Source organism: Blennius ocellaris (assembly GCF_963422515.1).
Source record: "Blennius ocellaris genome assembly, chromosome: 3".
Lineage (NCBI taxonomy): Eukaryota > Metazoa > Chordata > Actinopteri > Blenniiformes > Blenniidae > Blennius > Blennius ocellaris.
Window position 1 is genome coordinate 5399265 of NC_137652.1, and position 25143 is coordinate 5424407.

General features: G+C 42.5%; 1 protein-coding gene across 2 annotated transcripts in view; it reads right to left on the reverse strand.

The window, feature by feature from the left end:
• The window catches only part of trip10b (thyroid hormone receptor interactor 10b), a 28360-nt gene extending 3864 nt beyond the window's left edge, over positions 1–24496 (reverse strand). The window contains exons 1-14 of one of the 2 annotated variants that reach the window (XM_080520010.1): positions 24257–24496; positions 14244–14359; positions 14090–14143; positions 12858–13005; positions 12694–12756; positions 11003–11107; positions 10594–10722; positions 10280–10426; positions 8774–8935; positions 6712–6735; positions 5658–5681; positions 1569–1678; positions 398–530; positions 212–279 (exon numbers count right to left, since the gene is read on the reverse strand). In XM_080520010.1, coding sequence (XP_080376136.1) covers positions 212–279; positions 398–530; positions 1569–1678; positions 5658–5681; positions 6712–6735; positions 8774–8935; positions 10280–10426; positions 10594–10722; positions 11003–11107; positions 12694–12756; positions 12858–13005; positions 14090–14143; positions 14244–14359; positions 24257–24280 — 1307 coding nt within the window. In that variant the 5' untranslated portion in view covers positions 24281–24496. The remainder of the gene's footprint in view (positions 1–211; positions 280–397; positions 531–1568; positions 1679–5657; positions 5682–6711; positions 6736–8773; positions 8936–10279; positions 10427–10593; positions 10723–11002; positions 11108–12693; positions 12757–12857; positions 13006–14089; positions 14144–14243; positions 14360–24256) is intronic. The other variant, XM_080520011.1, reaches the window with a different exon arrangement.
• Between the last annotated feature and the right edge of the window lie 647 nt (positions 24497–25143).

Consider the following 25143-nt stretch of genomic DNA (forward strand, 5'->3'; position numbering starts at 1 on the left):
ATGTTTAAAAAAATAATAATTTTAATCTCTGTCCCGACAGAGACAACTAAGAAAACCTCATTCTGCTACAAGGTTTCCCCTTTCACTAGAAGATGACACCATTTTGCACCATTTTACACGCGAGTTTGATAACTTTTTATTAATGTTTATGCTCGTGAACAAAGCAGAGCGGAGATGCAGCTGCAGGTCATTCTGGGAACGCGCGTCTTACCCATGTTGAGTGTTATTGTTGATGGCGTTGGCAGAGTCCTCTCCTCCCACTGCTTCAGACAGCCACGTCTGTGATGAACCAGCCAGATACACTGCATCAGAACTTTTACAGAAGAAGAAGAAAAAAAAAAAAAAGAAGCCCCAAACACCAGTTCCTGTGTGTGCATGTGTGTGTGTGTGTGTTAACCTCATATTTGGTGAGCTCTCCCCTCAGGCGGCCGATGTTCTGGGTCGTCTCCGTGATCTGCGGCTCCAGACTGGAGGGGTCCCCCATCTGTGGATTCTGCTCGTACACACCCTTCATCTTCTCCAGTGCTTCACTGAGGCGGCACAGAAGGACGAGGACATTATATTGTTTGGCAGATGCATTTAAAGAGTTTCACTCGAATGTAAATCAGCCCACGATGGAGAGAATGTGGACGAGGCAGCCAATACAGAATATCCAAGATATGCACATATTTTGGAATTGCCAGAAGACATAGATGTTTTAGACAACTATAGATATAACACTGCAACATGTACTAAGACACTTTATGGTGCTTTATTTGGGTAACCTAATGGAAAACGCCATACGTGTTGGGGATAGAGATCTGGTTAAAATATTACTAATAGCTGGGGAAAAAAAGGTTATAACAGGGAATTGGGGTAAAGTGGATCCACCGACATGAGACTTGAGACATAATACAAGAAATCTACATAATGGAAAAACTAACGTATCAACTAAGACTACAAGAAGCACAAGATTAGTGGAATAAATTCACTTTTTTTGGAACCTGGCTCGCGACAGACAATTGAAAAACCAATCGACGTAGACGATGAAAACTGCAAACGAACGGACAAACTGGAATGAAGCTGCCAACAAAATGTTACCCTTTATTTTCTCCCTCTTTCACTTTTCTTTTTCAGACATCTCATATTTCTGTCTTGCTCCGTTAACTTCAGCCACATTCGTTCAAGATAAACCGTTCCGTTTGTGTTGAAAAAATGAGAAAATAAAATGATATAAATAATGTAAATAAAAGCGAAAGTGAAAAGGCTGGTGGAGATCTTAGAAACTGGGCCGCACAGAACTAATAACTGTCGTCGGAAACACAAAGGTATGATGTATTTCACTCATTCCTGCTTAACTTTGAAGATAAAGGAGTGACAGAGAAGAATCAGGTGTGTAATGTGATCCAGAGCAACACAAAGCAACACCTGGGAGACGCAGAGTCTTTTAACTCGCCCATTAAAGGTTTCGCTGTCAGCTCAGCTGCTCGTCGGCCAACATGAGAAGCACAGAGGTTTTCTTGTTTGTTTGTTTGTTTTTCTTCTTCCACCCTCAGAGATCTCTGTGATATTGTTGGTGATGTATTCACCTTTGGTCTTGCGCCTTCTGCAGCTCTTTGGTGATATCATCGATCTTCGCCTGCAGCCTCTTCTTCCTCTGCTCCGGGGGAAGGTGAGAGAAATCCTCTGCAGCCGGCGGCTACACACACACACACAAACGTGCACACACACACACACACACACACACACACACAGTGAGTCTCCCGAGTGCCATTTGGACAAGAAACCGTAACCCCTCCAGATGTCACTCCTCCCTTTATTCTGTCTGTTTTCCCAGCGCTAATAAGACACATCTGTCACACATCAGCACGATGACAGGTTAAAACTACAAACGCAGCTTGTTAGTCAAAGCGACGCGACAAACGGAGAGACGCGCCGACACTGGGTGTCAAGTAGAGCGACCTCCGTACGAGATGCCAGAGAAGAGACGACACACACACACACACACACACACACACACACACACACAGACAGTGAGTGACTGTTCAGGCAGGCATTACATCCCATGATCCTCATTAATTGCCCAGTTGGGAGAATAGCGCCACAGTTCAGCTGTGCAGTGGTTTGGACCGGTGCAGATTGCACAAACACCTCACAAACACGCGCACGCACACACACGCGCACGCACACACACCTAACAAAGACAGGAAGACCCTTTGCTCCGAAGCCACTCCATCTTAGGAAATTTTAGATCGTCTTTGAAAGGAAAAATTAAATCTTCCCACAACCTTTTCGGCTCGCCGATAAGTAAAGAATTGATTGTACCTTGCAGTATATACACTTTATAGGTACATCAGAACAAACTTGATTTTATGACTTACAACCCCCCCCCCCCCCCCAATTTTTTTTTTTAAATTGGCGTTGCCGTACTAATCTCTGTTAATTAGGCCCATCTTACTCGTGCGCGGGTAATCATAATAATGCAGTGTTGTGGAGCTGCGGTTCAGATTATTTCCTGATTCACAGGTTTAATTCAGCTGAAAGAACATCAGTTAGTGCAAAGTCAAACGGTGGCACGCTCCTGCAATTTCAACTGGTCACATAATCGACTGCGATCATTTCCGCAGGAAAGGGGAAAAGTGATTTTTAGAACATGGCACAACACCAGTTTTAAAATTAAAAAAGGATAAAATAAATAAATAAAATAACACCGAGTAGAAGAAGCAAGTAAACAGTTCAGATGAAGTGCCAAAATACAGAAGCTCCTATAAAAAGGCCAGATAATGTTTATTTAGATTCTGCAAACACATTTCTGGAGCCGATGAGGCACGTTAATGTCACCAGCAGCTGCTCCGCTGAACAGGACAGGAAGAGGCAGCGGCATCACAACCTGTTACAGCTATAAAACTCAAAACACCAGCGACTGTGTAATTATTGAACGAGTTATAATTAATCAGTGTAATGCCAGTGATTTAAAAAGCCGACCGGATGAGAAGACGGTGTTTCTCAGAAAACCTCATGCACCAGATTCTCGGTACATTCGGACGAGAGGAACGATTACGACGTCTCTGCTGTGTGCGCCACGATCAAGAACCAGTTCACTTCTTGTCATTAGGCAGGTCTGACTGAAATAACCAGAGGAGGAAGTCCTTCTTGACGAGTACGCGCATTAATGTAACTTAAGCACAAGATTGAGAGTAACTGTAACTTTCACGAGTATTCTTAGCATGTAATTTTACAAAAGTTTGCATGTAATTATCACCACATGATCTACTTTAATGCGAAAAATCATAAATCACTGCAAATGCCTCCGTCAATCTGAAACAATATTCAAATCTTTTGATTTGCATTTGTAACCAATAAGTTACATTCGGCAACGTAGGAATTTTCAGGACTTGATAAACGACATGACGGCTGAAACCAACGTGAATAAAAAGACATCAGAGGGAAAGAAGCTGAAAACACTGGATCCTTTTTTTTTTTAAGTTTTTTCAAGATCTTCCTCTCACTTGAACTAAACACAGCTTATGGAAGCAGGAAGTGAAAGAAGAGCAACCGAGACATAGACAGACATAAAAAAAAAAACAACCCCACTTTGCTTTAGTGGCGACTTCTATTGCTGTATACATGTTTCTGAACGCCTCATATTAAAACAGTCTGACGTGTCCGGAGCGGTAAACATCGGAATAGAAAAACTTCAAACCACCAACCTTGTCCAAATATCGGGTGCAGTTTGTAGTACATGACACACGGCAGCTATTGTGAGGCTGGCTTGTTCTCAAATGAAGATCTTATTGTGGCCCAGAAGGGTCAACGCAAAGGCAAAGGCCACAACGGAAGTGAGCTGCAGCGGTCAGAAAAACAAGCTTAGTTTCCGGGGGGGGCAACATTTTCTGATGGACTATTTAAATCCCAGGAGACTTTAATGAAACGTAAGTAAAACAATCACAATGGGCGATTGTAAGTAATCGCAGTTGTCGAGCAGAAGCGATTTACTGACATTTCATTAAACTCTCGTGCAATTTATAATGGTCCGTCAGAAAATATCGTCCCCCGGAATCCCACTTCACTTGTGGGTTAACTTCCATTGCGGTCTTTTGGCTTTTGTTGATGGGTACTGGCTTACGCAGTTGCATTGACCCTTCTGTGTCACGGTTTTAAAAAAGTAGGAAAAAGTCAGTATACCATCGCAGAAAAAGAGGTTAGTTGTGACCCATCCCAGAAAACATGTTATATTGCATCCTGCACCATAAAATTACCTTTATTTGACTTTATGGTGGTTCATTAAAGAGAAACTGCACCGAGATAAATGACTGATGTCCACTGACACATTTTCTAAATGGATGAAATCAATGGATTTTCTCCACAGAGGTTTGTGCAGCTATATCTTGTCTACAGTCACTCCTCATGAAGCATTTTCCTTTAAAACCAGTCCAGCACCAGATCCAACAATGTAACAATAATGAGTATTACCACACGCTTTTCCACATGAGTCGTCTGGACAGAGAAAGATGAAGTGTGAGACGGGTTTATGACAAACACACTTTTACACACCGATAAAACAGGCGAGACGGAGAGAAAGCCTCTCTGACACATGTGAGATGACGCCACCGTCACCCAGCTGAAATCGCTTGAGGGCCAAGTTGGAGCAGGAAGCGAAGGAAAAGCAAACAGGAAGTGGTCAGTGTGTTCTAACTCTGGGCTCCAGACGGCAAACAGTAGAAACTGCTGCCCTTAAAATCTGATCTGCGTTTGCTGATCTTTTAAGTTGCTCCCAATATCAACCCATATGTGTCCCAGTATTGCAGTAACATCACTGAAGCCAACTTTTGAGGTCATTTGGAGATGATTTGTGGTTGCGATGTTCAAAAATGAAGGAAATCCAGCCTGAAATGAAACGTTATACAGTACTGTGTAAAGTTTAAAGCAGGTCTGAAAGAAATGCTGCCGTTCCAGCAAAAAAAACCAAACAAACAAACAAAATCCCATCAGATCAGTTTGAAATCAATATATATATGTATCATATCGCCATTGTCATTAAGTAAGATACAAGTAAAGATTTGGGCTCGCTGAGGCCAACGTGATCCCAACATCACGGAGTCCATATAAAGTGATCTGAACCAGACTACAGAAGAGCCGACGCTGTGGGCAACATGAAGTGTTGCTGCACTGAATACCGATGTCTCTTCTGTTCGTTCCCTCTGTGTTGCGTTACGTGAAACAAATTAAACACCTCGACTGTCGAGTGTCTTTACGATGCCACATTTTATGACACGTGCCAAAAACCTTTTTTTCACAGTACTGAATAGCTGTCTGGCTGCTTATTTGGTTCATTTAAGAGGAAAAAAAAGCTGCGACACATCCCTAGAAAGATGATGATAGATCCTGCACCATGAGAAAGCTCTTGATTTGCCTTCATGGCAGCTAATTAAAGAGCAACTGCGCCAAGATAAATAATGTCTGTGGAAAAAATGCATTTTTTGTTGTTGTTGTAATTGTTGCAGTGCTCTTAAATGCCGCCGAGGGGAAATGAGCAGTTTCTAAAAGGATAGAATTGATGCATTTCATCCACAGAGGTCAGTCCAGCTTCATCCAGTGTGAAGTGGCTCTTTAAAGAGTATTTTCCCTGCAAACCAGTCCAACACCAGATCCAATAATGTAACAATAAGGAGTATTACCACACGCTTTTCCACGTGAGTCGTCTGGACAGAGAAAGATAGAACAGGATTATAACAAACACTTCAACGGTAACCAGTGGGTCAAGTTTAAAAGACGAAGCATCATGTGGGATTACTCCATCTCTCCACCGTCACCCAGCTGAAATCGCTTGAGCAGGAAGTGAAGGAAAAGCAAACAGGAAGTGGTAAGTGTGTTCAAACTCTGGGCACAGGTCCAGACGGCAGGAGCGTACGTCGCTGATATTTGAGCAGCGCGCAAGTTGACATGACAGTTTGTCCTTCTGTCCAACCTCATCCTTTCTGTCAAGCACCATAAACTAACCAGCTTTGGATTATTTCACTAAAACAACAACCTTTGCACTCTACTAAAACATTAATAAAGACTGAAAAATAAATACAAAACACATTTTTAAATCTGACTCATTCGTTTTGACAAAACGTTTTAACTAAATGATGCCATCCCATCGTCTATTCAGCGCTTGGTTCTCTGCAGGTGACTAATGTCGAGTTATTTCAGTTCTCAAGAAGCTCGGCAGGGAAACACACAAAACAAAAGTGCTTAGAAGGAAATAGAAAGTTACACTAAAAGTGGACAGATTGCTGGTTTACCTGGATTTGTTATATATATATATATATATATATATGGAGAGAAATTGACATGTGAAACAAAATACATAACATAAAATATGGCTTGCAAACTACATATAAACATATAGAGGATATGTCAACTTAATTTAGTCGCAGAAGAGACAATCGATTAACCTGCACCAAAAAAAACCACTTTGATTTTGCCTTCATGATTCAGTTTAATTAAAGAGTAACTACACCTAGATAAATGACATCTGTGGAAAAGCTGCTCTTCATGCTGCATATAAACTTCACAAGTCCATTTCGGTTAAAATTGTGGAAGTTTCTAAATGCATAAAACCTGTTGCATCTCAACCACAGACGTCAGTGCAGCTTAATCTAGAGTGGAGTTACTCTTCAAACAGCATTTCCCCTTGAAAACCATCCAGCACCACATTCCCCAAAAAGATGTAACGTGGAGTATTACCGCGTGCTTTTCCACATGAGTGATCTGGACACAGAAAGATGAAGACGGCGTGTTAGACAGGCTCATGACAAACACGCCACAGTAGAACACACTTCAACGGTCACCAGTTAAATGTGGACGGAGGGGCGGAGTGATGATGAGGGGGAGGAAACAACAAGGGGGCGACAGAGAGAGAGAGAGAGAGAGAGAGACAGAGAGAGAGAGAGAGACAGAGAGGGAGAGATTTCAGTAATAACAGATGAGGAGGAGGACGTGGAGCAATGTGTGTGTCTGGGGCAAGTCGGCGCAGCACACAGGAATCAGAACTGCCCCTCGGGGCGACGAGGTGGAGGGCTGAGACATGACTGGAATGTGTGTGTTTGTATTTGTGCGTCGTTGATGAGTCGAGTGAGCATCAGGTCCTATAGAAGGTCAACAGGACCGGTTCATATGGATTCAACTGGCCATGATTCCACGCACAAAAGATAAATGTGCTATTTCTGCTGACTTGTACATTTATTTCTATTAAGAAAAAACAAAACAAAACAAAAAAAGAGCAAAAGCAAACAATGAGTTCCTCACACAAACTGACTTCACCAATGATTCCATCTAGGCAAACGTGTAAAGGATATATGCGTCTCCAACGTATATATCCTTTACTACTTTCAGAGTGATTTTTTTTTAGTAAATGTCTGAGAAAAATAAGTTTATTCACAGACTTGTCCTGAGATTTACTGATTTAAAAAAGATATTAAATTTTTAAAATAGTAAAAAGTTTCTCCTATAAATGTTTTAGATTAAAAAAAACAAACAAAAAAAAAACAAACCAAAAACGCTGCGTCAAAAGTGAAACATTTCATATTTAAAGATATTTTCTTGTCATTTAGGATAGATAAAATGACCTGAGTCAAAAAAAAGACCAAGATAGAAGCTATTTTACCAGATTTTCTTAAATTATGACTTTATTCATTTTACGAAGATGTTCATATGTTATAGAAATACTTAAATATCCCATTCAATTTATCAATATTTATTTCGCTTGTAGATATTTGTGTGTATCTGTGTGTTCTCGCTGATTATATGTATCAAACAAATAATGAATATAAATTGGCTTCCAAAACAAACAAACAAAAAAATCCCAACAAAAAGAATTTACATTTTAATGTGACAAAATGTGGAAAGAATATTTATATTTCTCCAAGCTGTATGTCGAGGTGTGAGTGCTGGCAAATACTATATATACAGTCAATCTGCCTTTATTTCTTTAACGCTCACACAAGTTTCCCCAGCCATACTTCATTTAGAGGATATTGCCATTTAAAACTCCAGCACGACATTGCTGTGCATGAAGCCCCGTGTCCCACACAGGAAATCATCCTCTCATTTGATACAAGCTGCGATCACAACGGCTCATAAGCAGAGTCAACCACATCCCGGTCCGAGACATTCGTGGGAAAGTGAATCCCCCTGATTACAGGATATGTTGGGACTTGTAGCAATCAAGGCCTTTGTTCAATGATGTTAAAAATATTCATATAATTAAGAAGCTTAGCGTTTTGAAACGAAATGCTCCCGCATGCTGGATTATCATCAGTTGGTCAATAGATTAGTGCTTCCCATTTATTTTCCAGTAATGGCTGCGCATGTCGCATAACCCAAACAAGCGGCATTTCAGAAAATAACACTGAGCAGGCCGTCTTCCAGAGCTCAGTGCGTTGCTATATTTCTGCACACATCCAGCACAAACACACTTTTTTTTGCTTTTATGAGCTCAGTGAGGACCGTTGTTCCACATAACCCAAGCAGGGCTGATGAATTAGTGTTATTGTGCTGCTTGCAATTTGCAGACTCGATGCTAGATGCCACTCAGTCTGACACAGTTACACAAAATAGAAAAGGAGAGGATAATTTTAGCTTCTCCTATTAATCTGGAAACAGGACGGGGAGGATTTTCAGGTTAGCAGAAGAACGAGCGGCAGAGACAGAAAAAAAAAAAAAGAAAAAAAAAAGGGGAGAGGCTCCGAAATCTCAGTGTTGGTTTTACTTTTTCGCGCAAACCGAAAATGAAGTGAGGCGAGTTCACCTTGTGTTTCTTGCTGAAAGGCCAGAGCTTTGCGCGCACTTTCGGTGGGTTGAGGCTCGACTCCGAGGTTGCCGGTTTGATTCCCTGGGTGTAGTCCTCAAAGTCCACGTCTCCGGGCCGCTCGAAGCCAGACTTGTGCTGCTCTATGAGCAGTGACGAGTCCTGCAGGGAGACGCATTCACAACAATAAGAAACAAACGCAGAATGATTAATAACAGACTGCCGGTCAAAGACACGAGATCAACTTGCATGATGACGGCTTCATTAAAAACTGATGATTTGATGCCACTAAATGCATTTGCTAAGAGTCTAACTATTCCTTTAATAATATAAAATGAAGACATATTTGCAGGTTTATCGGGGATGTGAGGCAGGGTGGGCAATTAATTTCCCGAGGGGCCACATGCCAAATGAGGCCTGCCGGAGAGGGACGAGTCACCGGCTGAACTCAATTCTACTTGATGTTCATCCATCGATGAAACGCAGGCTGGTACGTGTTTTGGACGAGGTACTGTTGTTGCTCTGCAGCAGTCAAAACTTGTATTTCTCTGCACGTTTCTTTGTGCCCCTGAAGGGACAAGGAGAAAATAAAAAAAAAAGAGGGAAAAAAGAAAACTCACTATCTCGCAAAACTATATTGTTATATATGCACATCGTGTATGTGATTGACTAAGTTTGTCCTTTCAGAGACACCGTACACCCCACTGTTGTTGAGAGAAGCTAAAGCTAATGGAGGACGCCCACCCGTACGAGAGTTTTATTGAGTTTTATTTTGAAATCGGCCCTAAAATATAAAGACATTCAAGCAGTGCTTAGCGAAAGGACGTGCTTTTGCATGTCCTTTCCCCAGAAATTTTTTTTTTCCCTCTTCTTTTTTTCCCCCTTTCTCCATGTCCCTTCGGGGGCTCCGTACTTTGTAATAATACCAGTGAGAACTTTCGCCCTTGAACGCGACCACTCATTCCACATGAACTAAACGCACGCGGCCTTTTCCTCCGACGGTAATCCCGTCTCCGCGGCAACAATCGTGAGCGCTCACACATGAACTATGTGCATTACAATAAGAAGTGTAGCAGCTGTATTGTGTGCACCATGTGCACTAATTTTAATTAGATTCTGTTGTTGTGGTAAATAGTTGGTATGTGGCCTACAGGCTGTAAAATACCAACATTTTCAGACACATCAATGCAAGAAAGCTTTTATTGGAGTGTTTTGACACTAAATGCTCTTCTTTCTGATTCTTGTAAAATAGTGTAAAACAGTGAATCTTGTTGCGTATCAACTTCAAACAGTATAACTGACTTTGCACATCCTGAATGTGTGACATGCCTGCTCTGCTGGCATTACACAACACACAGGCTCAAAAGTCAATCCGACGTCTCTTTCATGAGGCCTCCAGACACGAGAACAGAGTTGAGCGTCGCTCGAGAGACCGAGTCAGATCAGAGGCGACGCGACGCTAAAGCAGAAGTGACTGACAAAACGCCACAAACAAGCCCCACTTGCCTGCTTCTCATTTATCTTGCCTCCTGCCGTAGAGATTCCCTCCAGACACTTGGAGATGATGGGCAGCACGTTCTTCTCGATGTCCGAGAACTGGCAGTAGCCCCCCGCTAGCCGCCTGATCCGGCGCTCGTCCATGTCCTGCAGCTTCTGTTCGACACACACACACACACACGCGAGTGCGACAGCCTGCTTTGATCGCAGTCGCACTGGTTTATATGAGTTTATATATGTGTGTGTGTGTGTGTGTGTGTGTGTGTGTGTGTGTGTGTGTGTGTGTGTGTGTGTGTGTGTGTGTGTGTTTCCGAGAATCTCACATTGAAGATCTGTGGTATCTCGGTGTAGTAGTGGAAGTTCTGCTCCTTGTTGAATTTCTGCAGCACGGCTGCGTAGTCGTTCCTGCACTCCTCCGCCGTGTGCGTGCGAGCATGGGCATGCTGCTTGGCCTTCAGAGCGAAGGACGAATGGAAGGAGGGAAAAAAGAAAGAGAGAGAGCGGGGAATATGACAGGATGCAGGAGGAAGACGTAATTGAAGGGATGCAAAATGAAATGCAAAGTGGAGGGGAATGTGGGAAGAGGTGCAGAGCGGAGGAGGAGGAAGAAGAGTGAGAGATACAGACGATGAGTTCAAGGACTACTTTTTGGGGATTGAGAACATTCTTTAAACAACAACAAAAAAAAAGTGCTCTCAGTTGTGGAAGTGAAGTGTTAATATGTTTGTGTACTTTCTCCACGTCGAGTTTGGTGGCATTGAGGTCATTTTCTGTTTTCTCTGCTTGTTGTGTGGCTTTTTCCGCCTCTGCCCACTCCTTAGCGAAGCGCTTCTTTGTCTGCAAGGCACAAAACACACTTTTAATGCTAGTCCGAGTATTAGTGGCGTTACCAATCACCGACACAGGGAGTGAAGGAACTAAACATGCAAAGAAATTCAAGATTATTATTATACTTTTTTTATTTGCTTTAACACCTTGGGCACACTTGGGGAAAAAAGTTAAGAGTTACTGTGTTTATTATACATTCTTCCTACAGCCACTGAACGCAAGTGTCGAAGTTCACAAAGTTAAAAATTAACAGTGATTTGAAAAAGAAAAAAAAAAGTTAACTATTGTAAAGTGGTCACAAATTCAATGAAAACCAGTGAAACCTGATGATACACATCTGGTCCGTGTGTTGAAGTCCTACTTTATATAAATGACAAATAATACAATTGTTCTACAGAACATTGAGGTCAATGGGGTTCCAGTTTCCATTGTTGCTGATCTTTGTAGTTCAAGTCGATGTAAAGTATTAAGGCAATACACAGCTTAGGCAAGAGATAGTCGACACCAAGTTCCAAAAAACGTAGAGTTGCAAGACTGTGAAACATCATTTTGTCTTATTGCTTCTTCTCCACCAGCTTCATGGAAACTACTTGAGCATTGAAACTGTGAGAACGTACCAATAACAGACTAACAGACACAATTTTAATCGCCGAGCAATTTCTACGACTTGTAACCAGTTAGGAGACACACAGGTTACCTTCTGACCCGTCGCCGTGTGTTTTAACAGCCTGAAAGGAAGCAGTGATTTACCATTTAAAGTTTTTTTCACCTTTGCATACGTTGAGGACACGACTTGTTTAAGGTACACATTTGGGTAACACAGTAAAACGAGTACATTTACATGAAGTGTCCACTGAGCTTTACCTTTTTACTTTTGGTGAATCTCAGGATTTGATTACAGTTACTAGTTGGCTATTTGAAATGTAGTTCAGATGTCTTCATATTGTGCTCGTAGCCGACAATGACTAATTTAATATTTAGGTTCACTTAAGTGTCAAAGTTGGGCTCACGTTACAGGAGGTACAAGCTGAATGTTAAATGTTGCTTTAAGTGAAGCATAATCTAGAGTCAATTCGGGATTAGGGAGATGCTCCTCCAGCAAGAGGAGATTAGTGAAATAGCAACTGTTAAGAGAGTTTAGCTGAAGCTAATTCACAGAGTCTACTGCCGTATCAAAAGTTGCACGTCAAGAACAAGCTTCAGTTATTCTGATTCAGTTTCATAACAGTTACGGCTAAAAGCAATAACATTACAGTAAAGTGATGCATTATTCATGAAACTGTCTCTCGTTTACAGAATAAAAGCAAACTATCATTAAAGTGACATTCTGTAACATCTGTAAAAACAGGAATGAAAAACAAGAAGTGAGAGGTCCATTATTCAAATGTGCCGTTAATGTCAACACCCAGAGCTTATTTCAATCTATTAACAACCTTCAAACCATGATTAGATGATTTCTTTGGATGAATAGAAACCCGATATGAATTATTTGCCTTGAAACATATTTCAACCAACGTAAAAAAAAAAAAAACCAAACAAACAAAAAAACTGTAAAACAAAGTTGAGTTTTCCAAACAAGAAAGTGAAGGACTTACACTTTCTAGATGCTTAAAGCTGCCTTCTAAATTCTGCTGGGCCTTCTTGGCGTCCGACAGGTGCTGGGGAGGGAAGAGTTGACATTTTAAGATGACGAACCACAGCCCATCTAAACCCCCTCCCACCCCCCCACCCCCCCCCACCGAACTCCTCCCTCTCTCACTGTTTTGCGTTCTTGCTTGAGGTCCTGCAGGAACTTGGTGAGCTCCACACAGATTCCGGTCATCATGTTCTCAGCGATGAGCTCCCGCTGCCCGGCGTAATCGTTCAGCTCGTTCAGGATGTCCTGGAACGACGCGTGATTGCTGAATCTGCACCAAGAAAGTTAAAGGAGTTAAAAAAAGAAGGGGGGTGGGGGGTGGGGGCTGGAAACTGAACATACAACGGACGAACGTTGAGTAAAACCCCTCCCAGTCACAGCTGAGAACGGTCAAACGGGCCCCTGCAAGTCGTTGTTTCGCAACGCGCCGAGGTGCCGTCTGTGGAGCAATAATACGCAGAGATCCAGCGACAAGAGCCAAGCGATGGCTGAAACCCCGTTTTATCTGCTCTAATGTAACCCCCAAATGCTAGCATGCTGAAGCAATCTGGCGGGCTTGTTTCCACGTCCTCTTCGGGGAGCAGACACGAAGGAGGGATGCTGATGTTTTTTCCAGAGACATGCAGGGTTACATCATTTAACTAACATGTGCTTGTTAAAGACCTTTCTTGGTTTCAAAAGGAATCGGCGGAAGAAATCCACTGAAGCCTGATAACGTCTTTTTTTTGTGTCTTTAATTAGACACAAGATAAAACCAGCCAGTAATTTGTACTCTATTATTGTTACTGCATTACCCCCCTGCAGTCAACTGGTCCCACTTAAGTATATCTAAGGCCATACACATGTATTCCTAACAAGTAAAATGTAAATAAAAGGACAGTTTTCCTCCTGAATTCTCATTGCATTATACTTATATACAGATGGTGTGTTTTGTTTTTTTTGTAATTTGAATAATGTATATTTTAAACCTCGTACTGAACATGTTAAATTAATTAAAATAACAAATTAAATTAGAAATAAAAATTTAATAATAAATTAAATTAGAAATAAAAATAAATAAAATTAAATAAAGACACAGATATACAAAAGTATTAAATTACTATATCAAATGGGTGTTTTATGGGTCTAATCTCGATTAAAGAAAGTTTCTCGTTTTGAGATCCCAGCTGAGATGCACTGTATCACGAAAGAAGCTGCACGGATACGAGTCAGAAACCTGGAAGATCCTCAACATCAATTCATTAACATAAGAGCCACCAAAAGAAATTCACAAAGCCTGTAAAGCTCCTCGAAGAAAAACACCCAGAGGTTTGCGAAAATTCATTCATACCATTTGCAAAAATAGGGAAATTCACCTGCATTCTTGTTCTTCTTTGCTTCCTCGTTTGGCATATTTCTTTGTAAGACTCCTGTTTAAAAAAAAAAAAAAAAAAAAAAGCAGTGAATAAATAGACTCCAGCATCTAGTTCAAAAACAAACAATCGTGCAGAAAGGAATGACGGGAGCCACCTGAGCTGCTTGGCGTAGCTCTGCTCTATTTCCGTCCGCTCCTTCACAAACTTTATGTAACGCTCCACCAGGTCGAGGCCCGACTGCGTGTGCTTGTCGATGACGTCGTTCTGGTCCTGGGAGAGGAAGAGGACAGAGCGACTCGTGTTTACATACAGCTTCTGTTTGCACACAAACTGTGGAGACATCTGGTGAGAAACACCCAGAGACCGACATGTGGACGCAGCCGACCGTGTAAACCGACACAACGTGCAGTTATGTCTTCCTACAGCATGAAATGTGAATTTAAAGGGGAAATGTGACTTTGAGGCTTAAGGGTGCGACCTGCACTGTTTTTATGAACAACGCACAAAGTATGAGAACGTCACACAATATTGACCAAATTAACATAACTTGGGTTCTGAGTCTTCCTCTGTTGTGGTGAATAAATCAGTTTTTCATCCAATTGTCAATTCCCATATAATCGTCCATTTCTAAAGCTTAAAATGAGTCATATTATGTAGCTTTTCAACACTTTCACATGGTCTTGTTGGTCCAAAAACCAAAGTTAATTGCTCCAAATCCAGCTTTTCCTTGATTTCCCCCCTTTAGAATATTGGATCAAAATCTATTTAAAGAGTTCAAATCACAATGTTATCGTTGTTGTGCTGGACAACGAGAAGTAGATTTGAGATTTATCGTAATTTCCGGACTATTGAGCACACCTGAATATTAGCTGTACCCACCAAATTAGAAAACAAAAAAAGAAAGTATGGAGCTACGTGATGTACCTGAACGCATCGCTCTTGTATTGGAGGCATGAAGCTCTTGAGACCGTAAAAATCCATCAATTAGTATCATCATTGTTTAAGCGGCAGGGTTCAAAGTGTCTGGAAAAAAAGTAGCCGCTCATAGTCTGGAATTTACGGGATTTCTTGAACTATGAGGACAGTATTGAACCCTAAATATATCACAAGGTGAATACAATCAGCGAGAAGCAATTCTTTGTGAGAAAGACCTGATCAGAGATTGGACAAGCTCCTTACCCACCTTGATAAAAGAAAAAAAAACACTCTACTTTTTTGCTACCAATTATTACATTTCACCTGCTCCCTAATGTTTTGAAGGCACTTTGTAATGACATTTTGATTTTTAATCCGTCTTCTTTGTGCAATGTTAAAGACGGACTGCATCTGTCCGTCACTGTTCTTAAAAAGGTGATTGTACTTATGTGATGCCTGTCGAAGATATTCGAAGCAAACCTACTCGTAAGCCTCCCGAGGCGACGGCTCCAGCCTATCAGATGATCTCACACGCAACCTCTGGATGTCAGAGACTGAGCGACGTCACCGCAAACTGTGGCAATGAGGATGGTAGTAAACACGTGATACAGCGATAAGCTGCAGGGCCGCAGTGAATGAGTCACCTTTATTAAATCCAGAAAATATTCCAGCAACTAAATCATCACGGGGATCTAATGGAGCCACACAAATCCCCCCAATGAAACCAGTTTACCATGAGAGGCTGGGGAATATTTGACTTTTGTTTGGATTGAAAAGTGACTTCAGTGATTGCTTTGTCAGTTAATTAGACGCAGATTGATGAACCCAAGAGGTACCTGACAAAGTGCATCTTTAGTGTTTTTCCAAGTTTCCATTAATCTTGTCATTCTTGGTTAATCCACTCATTCCTTCTTCGGTTAATTCATTGTTTTGGTCTCGAGGATGTCGATAGAGAGTCAAATATTATCATGTTTTCCCACAGCATGAAGCAATGTAAGAGTACAACATATATTTGGGTTATCTTACATTTTTGTTTAAGGTAAATAATGAAAACATTGAGTATTTAGCGTCAGAACATGGTGAACCGAGTCACTGTTGAAGTGACTCCACATTGCCACCAAACATACGGCACAACCATTAAATGCAGAATCACAAATGCCCCTTCATCTGGGAGTTGATAATATTCAGTGACTTCTGCAGGTCTTCAATGCATCATTTTCTAAAGTTAAAAGAATATATGATTAAAGGAAAGTAATAATTGTGATAAGCATGAGATCTATTTCTCAGTCGTGTTTTTTAACAGTGTCTCTGGAATTTGCAAATGCATGACAATGCTTAGACACTTTGGTTTAATATAATAACCGTAACTCCTCTTTGCTTTGGTATCTATTGTTCTGCAAAGTCCCTGATTGATGCGCTGAAACTTCATCTATTGTCCAAGAGAATATCTTGGACAATAGATGTCACATACAAGGTGTCATAAACATCCACAGAGACATTTATTTATATATCAAAAATAAATCCATATGAGTTATTTTCAAACATTTTAAAATATGCAGTTGTACACTTTAGCCGTATGACATACGGCCACGGTGCAATCTGGGTTTTTCATATTTCAAGTCAGCACAATGTTAACAGCTTTGTTATCGAGACGGCGAATAAAATGCCTCTTGATGAGTCGAGGTTTAGCGGAAAATAGACGCCACATTTGTTTCGACTGTTTATCTGCAATCAGGGCATGGAAACAAAACTCTTCACACAATCAAAGTGAAGGAGCAACCAAGTGTATTGTCGTGGAGAGGAAGAGGTGAGCGCCGGCAATGCTTCACATTCCAACCTTCATTACATAAACGCATGCCTTACACACACACACACACACACACACACACACACACACACACACACACACACACACACACACACACACACACACACACACACACACACACACACACACACACACACACACACACACACACACACACACACACACACACACACAGAGAGAGAGAGAGAGAGAGAGAGAAACCTGTTGGACAGGTGACATTTGCCTGTTTTGTTCCTACAAGCCTGAATACAATGGCGTACAGGAAGGGACACACTGAAAACGAGATGAACTAAATAGTCTGAACACACACACACACCAGGCGGAGTCTCTACGCCTGTGTGTGTATGTGTGTTGGACTCAGAGACACAGATATGGAGTCCTCAGTGGACGACGGAGTCTAAATGGAGATCCCACTGTAGCACAGTTAGCAGCTCCCAGGATAAATTCGAGCTCAGAGGACACGGCGAGAGGAGAATGACCCTAAAGTCATTCGGAGGAACAAGGAACCAAAGTGCTGGTGGAGAACCAGAAGGCCCCAAACAACAACCTCGACACTGGAGAGCTGGCGTTACTTTCCTTTTGAATATCCGCCTGTGTGCAGCTTTCTCCCCCCCCCCCCCCCGTTTCCCCTTTCAACGCATAATGTTCTGTGAGAGAGGGAGGAAATGCTGATTGTGAGACAGAGGGAGCTCAGGAATGAGATAATCATTAGCTCAGCGTGAACCGCCGCCCAGTGACGGACGTCCCGGGGGCCTCTCCAAACCCTGGAACCAGTCGGACTCGTCCCCACCCTGCGTGTTGACGAAACATCACGCGGTCCCAGACGCTCTCGTTCACGCACATGACTAGACTCCAGAAGATGCTTGCGAGCCGGTTCAGACATTTTTCAAAGACAAATCACCGTCTCGATGGGACTTTTTTTTTTTTGAAGGAAAATAGTTATTCTGTGTGTATTGTGTGACAACGAACGTGTCATCTTTCTCTAGAGTGGTCCCGTTTCTGGATATAAAAGTTCTAAGCTGAATCAGGAGGGATGTAATGACGGACTAATACTTTGCTAACGTACTGAAGTGAAGAGCTACATTTTGTTTTACTCCTTTCTTTAACGAAAGTAGTTGAATACTAGTTTCAGCCTTAACGACGACGACTCAGACGTTAACAACACGGAGCTGAAAGCACACCGGAGAACGAAAGTGTCGAGTCGGCAGTTTACGATCCAAAGAAAAACAACAGCACTGGCATGAATCGACTTCCTGTGTGTCACAATAAAATATATGGATTTATAGTTGGTAAGGACAATGTCAAGGTCTTCAAAGTAATCTTTTAATTGGTGGCAACGGAAGGTTGGTACAACTAGATTTATTGCCTCCGGTTGTCTTGAATTCCACACCATAGTCTATCCAATCGCTTTTAACTTGTCCTTATTACATTTATATTATGTTACATCATATTATGTTCACTTAAGACATAGCAACATTCATTTTCAAACTTTATTTAGATATTTATAGTCTTTTTTTTTATTCCAGCCTGTCATTTGTGACTCAAAGCTGATTCCTACTACTACTACTACTACTACTTCCTCTATGATGCGTCTTTGCTGTTGATTAAACTGGTGATTCCACACTGGACAGACATTACAGTATACGATCAGTATATCGCGTGCGTGCATGCGAGAGGGGTTACGTTTACCTGCACGCCAAATAAGAAGACGCTTTTGGCACCGTGTACCGTTGAAGTTGAATATTTAATGAATTTCAAGAGCTGTGCTCACTACATGGAGCTCAGAGTATTGTGGCGTCAAAGGAAGCAATGAGGAAGCTGGAGTGTTTCTGTGAGCGTCAAACGCCACTTTATCGGCAGCGAAGACGCAGATCGATGAGGGGAAGTCGTATCACCGTAGCCTTCCAGGCTGATCATCCATTCAGGGCCGACACTTATAAAAACGTGATGAATAGCGCATGTTCGTGGAGCCATTTCCTCTGCAGTCTGCTCTCCTCAGCTGCACGGGGGAGATTACGCCAACAGCACCCCCCCTCTCTCTCTCTCTCTCTACCCACCCACCCCCCTCCAAAGCAGCAGGAAGGAAAAGTCCTTTTTGAGGGGGGGGGGTACTTTAAATAGACCGTACAGTCTGTTAATTTTAGTGCAACTCTCTGTACACGCATGCTTTCGGGGTAAACCGATCATTACTCGGTTCTGTGCCGTGCAGCTGGTGGCGGCCAAAACTGTTGTTAGCATTAGCGAGTGAGAAGCCCTGAAACTGAGAGGCATGTGGAGAAACACAAAAAAATTATAATAACAACAACAAAAAAAGGTTATTCACAAAAAAATACAGCTCACAATGAAACAACAGGCTATCAAATGCTTTTAAATCTGAACCTCAAAAAAAGGCAACGGGGAGAAAATGAAGCACGTCTACTTCACCGAACAATAAAAAGTGAACGCCCACGTCTCCAGCACCTGAACACCAGTGGGATCAAATCCCAGGCCGCCCGTGGACCGTGGTCTTTAAACTTATGTAACGCCGAATGGAAGCTGCAGGTGGTTTTAAGAAAGCTGCCGACAATAAAAGCGTTACGACGGCTGAAGAAATGGGACGTTTTTCGGAAATTTCTCCTCATAAAAAGATGATAAAGTTTACAAGGATGTTCAAAAGTAAAGTGCCGAGGTTGAAATATGTACTAAAATTGAAAATACCAGCACATTCCTAAAGCACAGTATACCAAAAGACAGAGCGTGGCAGACGCACCCTTTCAGAATCACATCTCATTTCACCAATTCACCTCAGACACGCATTTCTGGACCGTGAACGACATATAAAGTTTTTATTCTACATTAAAAACTACTGCAGTATTGGTTGCTTTATGGCTGGTATTCAATTGTTGACATTCAGCTCAATTTGTCTGGATATAGTGTCTACCACATGGGGCCCAGGGGCCAAATTTAAAAAAAGAAAGAAAAAAAAAATCATGCCTGCAAGAGGCTCTGGACTGGACAAACTACCAAGCAAAGTGGAAGAAGTTTAACGAAAAAATTGGATTAAAAAGAAATCTTAAGAAAACATCCATAATGCTGCAGTGTTTTAGACATTTGACTGTATTTTGCACCAGAAGGTTTTAATACAATCGGCTTTAACTTGACACTGTTGTAGTTTTCTGTCGTAATTGTTTACTCCACAAAGACTTCTTCATCACGCATACTCTGTGCCACAACAGAGACAAACTTCAAAGTTGAAATTTTAAGACGAATGTGGCACTATTTCACCGCCCGCTGTGCACCATGTAGCCCCTGAACTGAGATGTGCTTGACTCCCCTGATCTGCCACCAAACTGCACTTCCCACCTAAACAACAAATTCAATGAAAATCACACACTGGCGGTTTAGTTTGTAAACTAATGTAGGTGTAACGTGGGAATATTCCTTTAAGTTAACATATTTACTAGAAAGATGGGACGTCTAAAAAAGGTTTCAGTATTGATTTGAAATGTGGGTTTATGACTTGTGAAGTGGATTCAATGTGAATTATTGTACTTTAGTAAGTTCATACTTAGTGACGTACCCCACAAACTTGATAAGAGCAATGAGTGTTTGGAGTTTGTTTTTTTTCCACTCCAAATGAATAGTTGGACCTATAATGCAAATGTTCATTCTATGTCTGATGGTCTGGCCACTATGGTAATGGAATAGATTACAGGAGATGGATTTTTAGCCGGCAGTCAAAACTAACAATATAGTCCAGTGCAACCTTTGATATTAACCAAAGTGACATTGACTGTGCAAAAGGCCTCCCTGAACGCAATGAAAAGGGGATTTATTATTATTTTTTTAATATATATTATGTACACTGACCATGTTCCCGCAGCCATCAGGCCTGCGGTCGGCTACCTTCAGATAAACTGGGGCCAATTTGGCAGCGATTACAAGGTCACTGAGCTGAAGAAGACAAACGTGGCTCACGGAGACCTTGTGGTAAAATAAAGGAGCAGCAGTTTGTTGACCAAAGTGCTCCCTTCATTGTCCGTTTACTCTTGACAAACAGTATTGTCATGGCAAGGCTGAGCCGCGCCGGCTTTCCATGCAGAGCGTCCACCTACCACGCAGGCCGCCTGTACAACCGAAAGCCGTTTGAACACAGGAGGCATCAGGCACCAGAAGGGACTTTATATAGACACCAGGGTTAAACGTGAGCACGCCGCATTTAAAAGCCGATATAATCTCACACGTGTTCGTCAATGCAAGTGACTTTGAGTTCTCTAAACAATCACACCGCTGTAGTGAAAGTTGTGAAAGTGCTTACACCACTGGATTTCTCTGGGAAAAGCTAATGAAGCTAATATTGCACCATACAAAATAACGGTGCAATATTATATTCGTAAAGATAATATTTAAACCGTACAAGTCAATTCACTACTTGATTATTGATAAACTTTGCCTTTGAGCCAGAAACAAGTCCAACCGAGGTGTTTCACGTGATGTCAGAGGCCAAGCGGTACGACCCGGCCCGCCATTTTGTCCCCGGACCGTAAAACAACGCTCTAAACACAGTCACACTTTCGGCAGGATTCCAGCAGACACCAGGGAAGCTGGGCCTCTTCAGCGCGGCTGTCGGCTGCACCGGCGCTCAGGAAACCTGTCACACCTCTCGTTTTATCGTTTCCCTGGCGACCTGGAGCGACGGGAGCGATGGACCGCAGGAGGGGGAAACTCTGCAGAGCCCATTTCATATCAGGTTGGCGGTTTGTTTCTGGGTGAACAGTTTTTATGGTTCAATTATAGAAGTTAGACAGACTAACTTCAGCGCTGAAAGTCGCCCTCAGCTTCGGGGTTCACTCCGCAGTTTGTTGCTCGGCACCTGTTGCATTTATTTGCCATTAAATCTATACATGCAGTAATTCGTACCGGCTCCGATCGCCCTCTTCTCTCATGGTTCCTGTGACACACAGGCTCTCACACTCACACACACACACAGAGATAACACCCCCCATACTGGCACCTTCTACCGAATGACCAGCATAGTTGTAGAGATCAAGACACTCAAACTGGGGGACAGAAGCCAGATCACACTTCACAACATCAGTAAACATACCAGGAGGCAACAGATACGGGTCATTTGTCCTCAAGCTGTGTCAGTTTAACCTCCATATTGTTGCCGACCGCCTCCGTCCAGACGACGCCCAGCGTCACTGTGAGGCTTGCTGACACACTTGCACACTTAATTCATTTATCACCTCTGCTCACTACCGTTTTTTATGGCGGACGTCCAAAAATGGTTGCACAACGATTTATAACGCGACTTCCTCACGTGGGTGAAAAACCTCAATATGACCACTTCAAGCCTTCAGAAAGTGTCATGAGTCCCCCCCCCGCCCCCATTTATAGTTGTTTTTTTGGTTTGTTTTTTTAATGAAAGAACATACACAGCTTTGTGGATGTGGTTCTGGGTGTTCACAGTAATCGCTGAAGGTTTTTGACGGCTGTCCCCACATTAAGGCGCCACGCAGCTCCACCGGCAGCAGCAGACGAGTGATTCTGAACTTGAACTCTTTGACAAACGCGGCATTAACCACAGCCCGGCGGCCTCACCCAGTCTGTGTGTGTGTGTGTGTGTGTGTACTCACACTGTGACCACAATCGCTGCTCAGTTCACTGGAAAACAACTCCGTACTCAACTCTGTACTCTTCACCAGGAGACACACAACACTCAATACCTGTCATGATACTTATTCTTATCAACGAGATTTGAGAAGAGTGTTCTAACTTTCAAAGGGACGCAGCCGCGGAGGGCCGAGCCATTCCTTTAGTTCAGTTCTGCTGCGTCGCAGCAATAACCCCATAGTTTCCATGGTTTTGATAAGCTCGTGTCCCAACTCTGCATTACAGTACTGAATCTGCCCGGTAGCAGGAATTTAAATTATAATCCTGGAACCCAGAGATCTGTTTTCCACAAACTCAGCACATTGCTTCACCTTTGACTCCAGCAAATGAAGACAGATGTATTTTGGGGCAAGGGGGGTAAACGCAATCATCTGCACACAATTTCTTTTCACTTCGATCGCCGGTACGTTGCCCGGCTCTGCTATGAACACAGTTGTCTCACTGAAAATCTATTTACATTTCTAGGAATGAATAGAAACGGGCCCAACAATTTACACGCACCGACACAGAATTCTACGTCACATCAGGTTTGGAATTTAAACCAAGATCTTATGAACCGCATACCCATTTACCTTTGTTTACTACTCCAATCATACACGAACAACAGGTTGATTTAGTTTTAGCCGTTCCACAATCTCGGCGACAAGCAAAGACAAAGCAAGTTAAGAATCGATCCCAGCCAGTCGAGTTCCTGAGCCAACTTGATCTGAAACTCTTTTGAAATTTCATTCTTGATTGTAAAATGCTGGTGCTTGTACTATGTCCTTGTCACTTCACGTCATATTATGCAAGTTTGTCTCATGTGATTCAACAGGTCCGTCTCCTCAACAAGATCACCTGTATAAATAAAGCCACATAAACAGATTCAAGTGCTTGATAAATCTGGTCTGATCAAACTAATCAGTTAGACCCTGAAGTGTGAGCTTCCCTCAGAAGTGACACAGGAACTTCATCTCAGAGGTGACGACAAACTTTCGAGTCGCAGTTTCAGGAATGGGAGGATTTCCTGCCATTCTGAGCCACAAGCCACCGAGTTACGGACAAAGCAAGCTGTGAACAAACGTCACCTTGAGATTCTTTAAAATCTCAAGAGGACAAAAAATGTGACACTCTCCGGAGCCCGAGAACGAAAACATACACATGATCTGACAGCAAATAGCAGCGTTTAAGTCCAAAAAGCTCCTGATGTGACAAACATTTCCTGCCATTATGTGTGTGTTGGAGAAACAAAAAAAAGGAAAAGTGGAGGAGACATGTTTTCATCCTGAACAACAGTCCACCCCTCAGTCCGTGTCTTCACAGGACTTTTTTGAGATACTTTGCAAGCACTTCAGACACTTTAGAGCTGAAGGCTGAATCGGTGACCTCTGGAGCTCCGGACCTGGAAGAAGAAGAAGACCTGAGGACAGGGACTGTTCCAGCTGGAACCAGAAAGCCTTGCAGCGCTTCCTGGGAGGAGTGGAAAGGTTGAAACACACCTTTAAGCCAACTAAACGCAGATAAGAGTATATATATATAAGGAGCAGTGGGAACCCCCCCCCCCTCTTCCTGTCTCCCCTCGGTTTTATGATGATAAGGTATGTAGCTGCAGCAGGAGTTGCGAAATCATCTGGCTGCGGGTTGTTTTTTTTAAACAGTCCCACTCTGCCCGGGCCCACCGTGGAAAAAGAAACAGCAAACAAAACATTGTATCGAGGAGAAAACAAAACAATAGCAGGGGGAAGGAACCAAACCTCCTGGAGGTATTTCTCTCAGCTGTCACAACTTACCCAGAGATCAGTGCCCCAGTCCATGTCTGCGAAAAGCTGAGAGGCGGAGGAAAGAGCCTGGGCTTTCTCTCCTTCCAGCAAAAACAAAGGGGCGACCAGGTGGAGAGACAAGGACAGAGAGAAAGAGAGAGAGAGCGAGAGAGAGAGAGAAGGAAGGAGGGAGCGGGGGAGAACGAGAGGGCAGGAGAAAGAGGAGCACTCCGCTCCAAACAAAGATCCCAGCAAAAAGTTTCAGGCTCGGCAGCGGAGAGATGGCGGAGGAAATGTTTGGAGGAAGTCTACGCCTTCTTCTCCCTGAGAGAGAGGGGGGGGGGGGGGGGGGGGGGGGGCGAGGGCACAGACTACAGGAGATAGAGCGAGAGGGTGGGAGAGATAGGGGGAGAGAGAGAGAGAGAGCGCACAGACTACATGAGAAAAAAAAGAGAGAGGGAAACCAAACCCTTCACCAGTTAGTAAAACAGGCACACTTCACTTCATAACTGACACTAAAGTAGTTTATTTACTTTATTGCAAAAAAAAAAAAGTCTACGAAAAGTCTATATATATATACGGCGCTGTTGCTTGATTTTGTCATGTATATATATATATATATATTATTTTATTTTATTTATTTTTTTGAGTAGTGAAAATAAAGGCTATTGGATGACTTCAGCTTGAGCCACAGACGGACTGGGGGTCTGTCCTCTTCGTCCTGCCTCCACTCGCTCATGATGGATGGATGAATGAATGAATGACAATAATAATGGGGGGACAGGTCATCATGTATCAGACAAGAAGAGACTCCAGAAATGAATCCGATCACTTCTCACTCAGCTGTGGACGTGACTGCTATCCAGTTTAAACCTACTTGAAACAAATGTAAAAATGTCCCACTTTCAATAACCGAT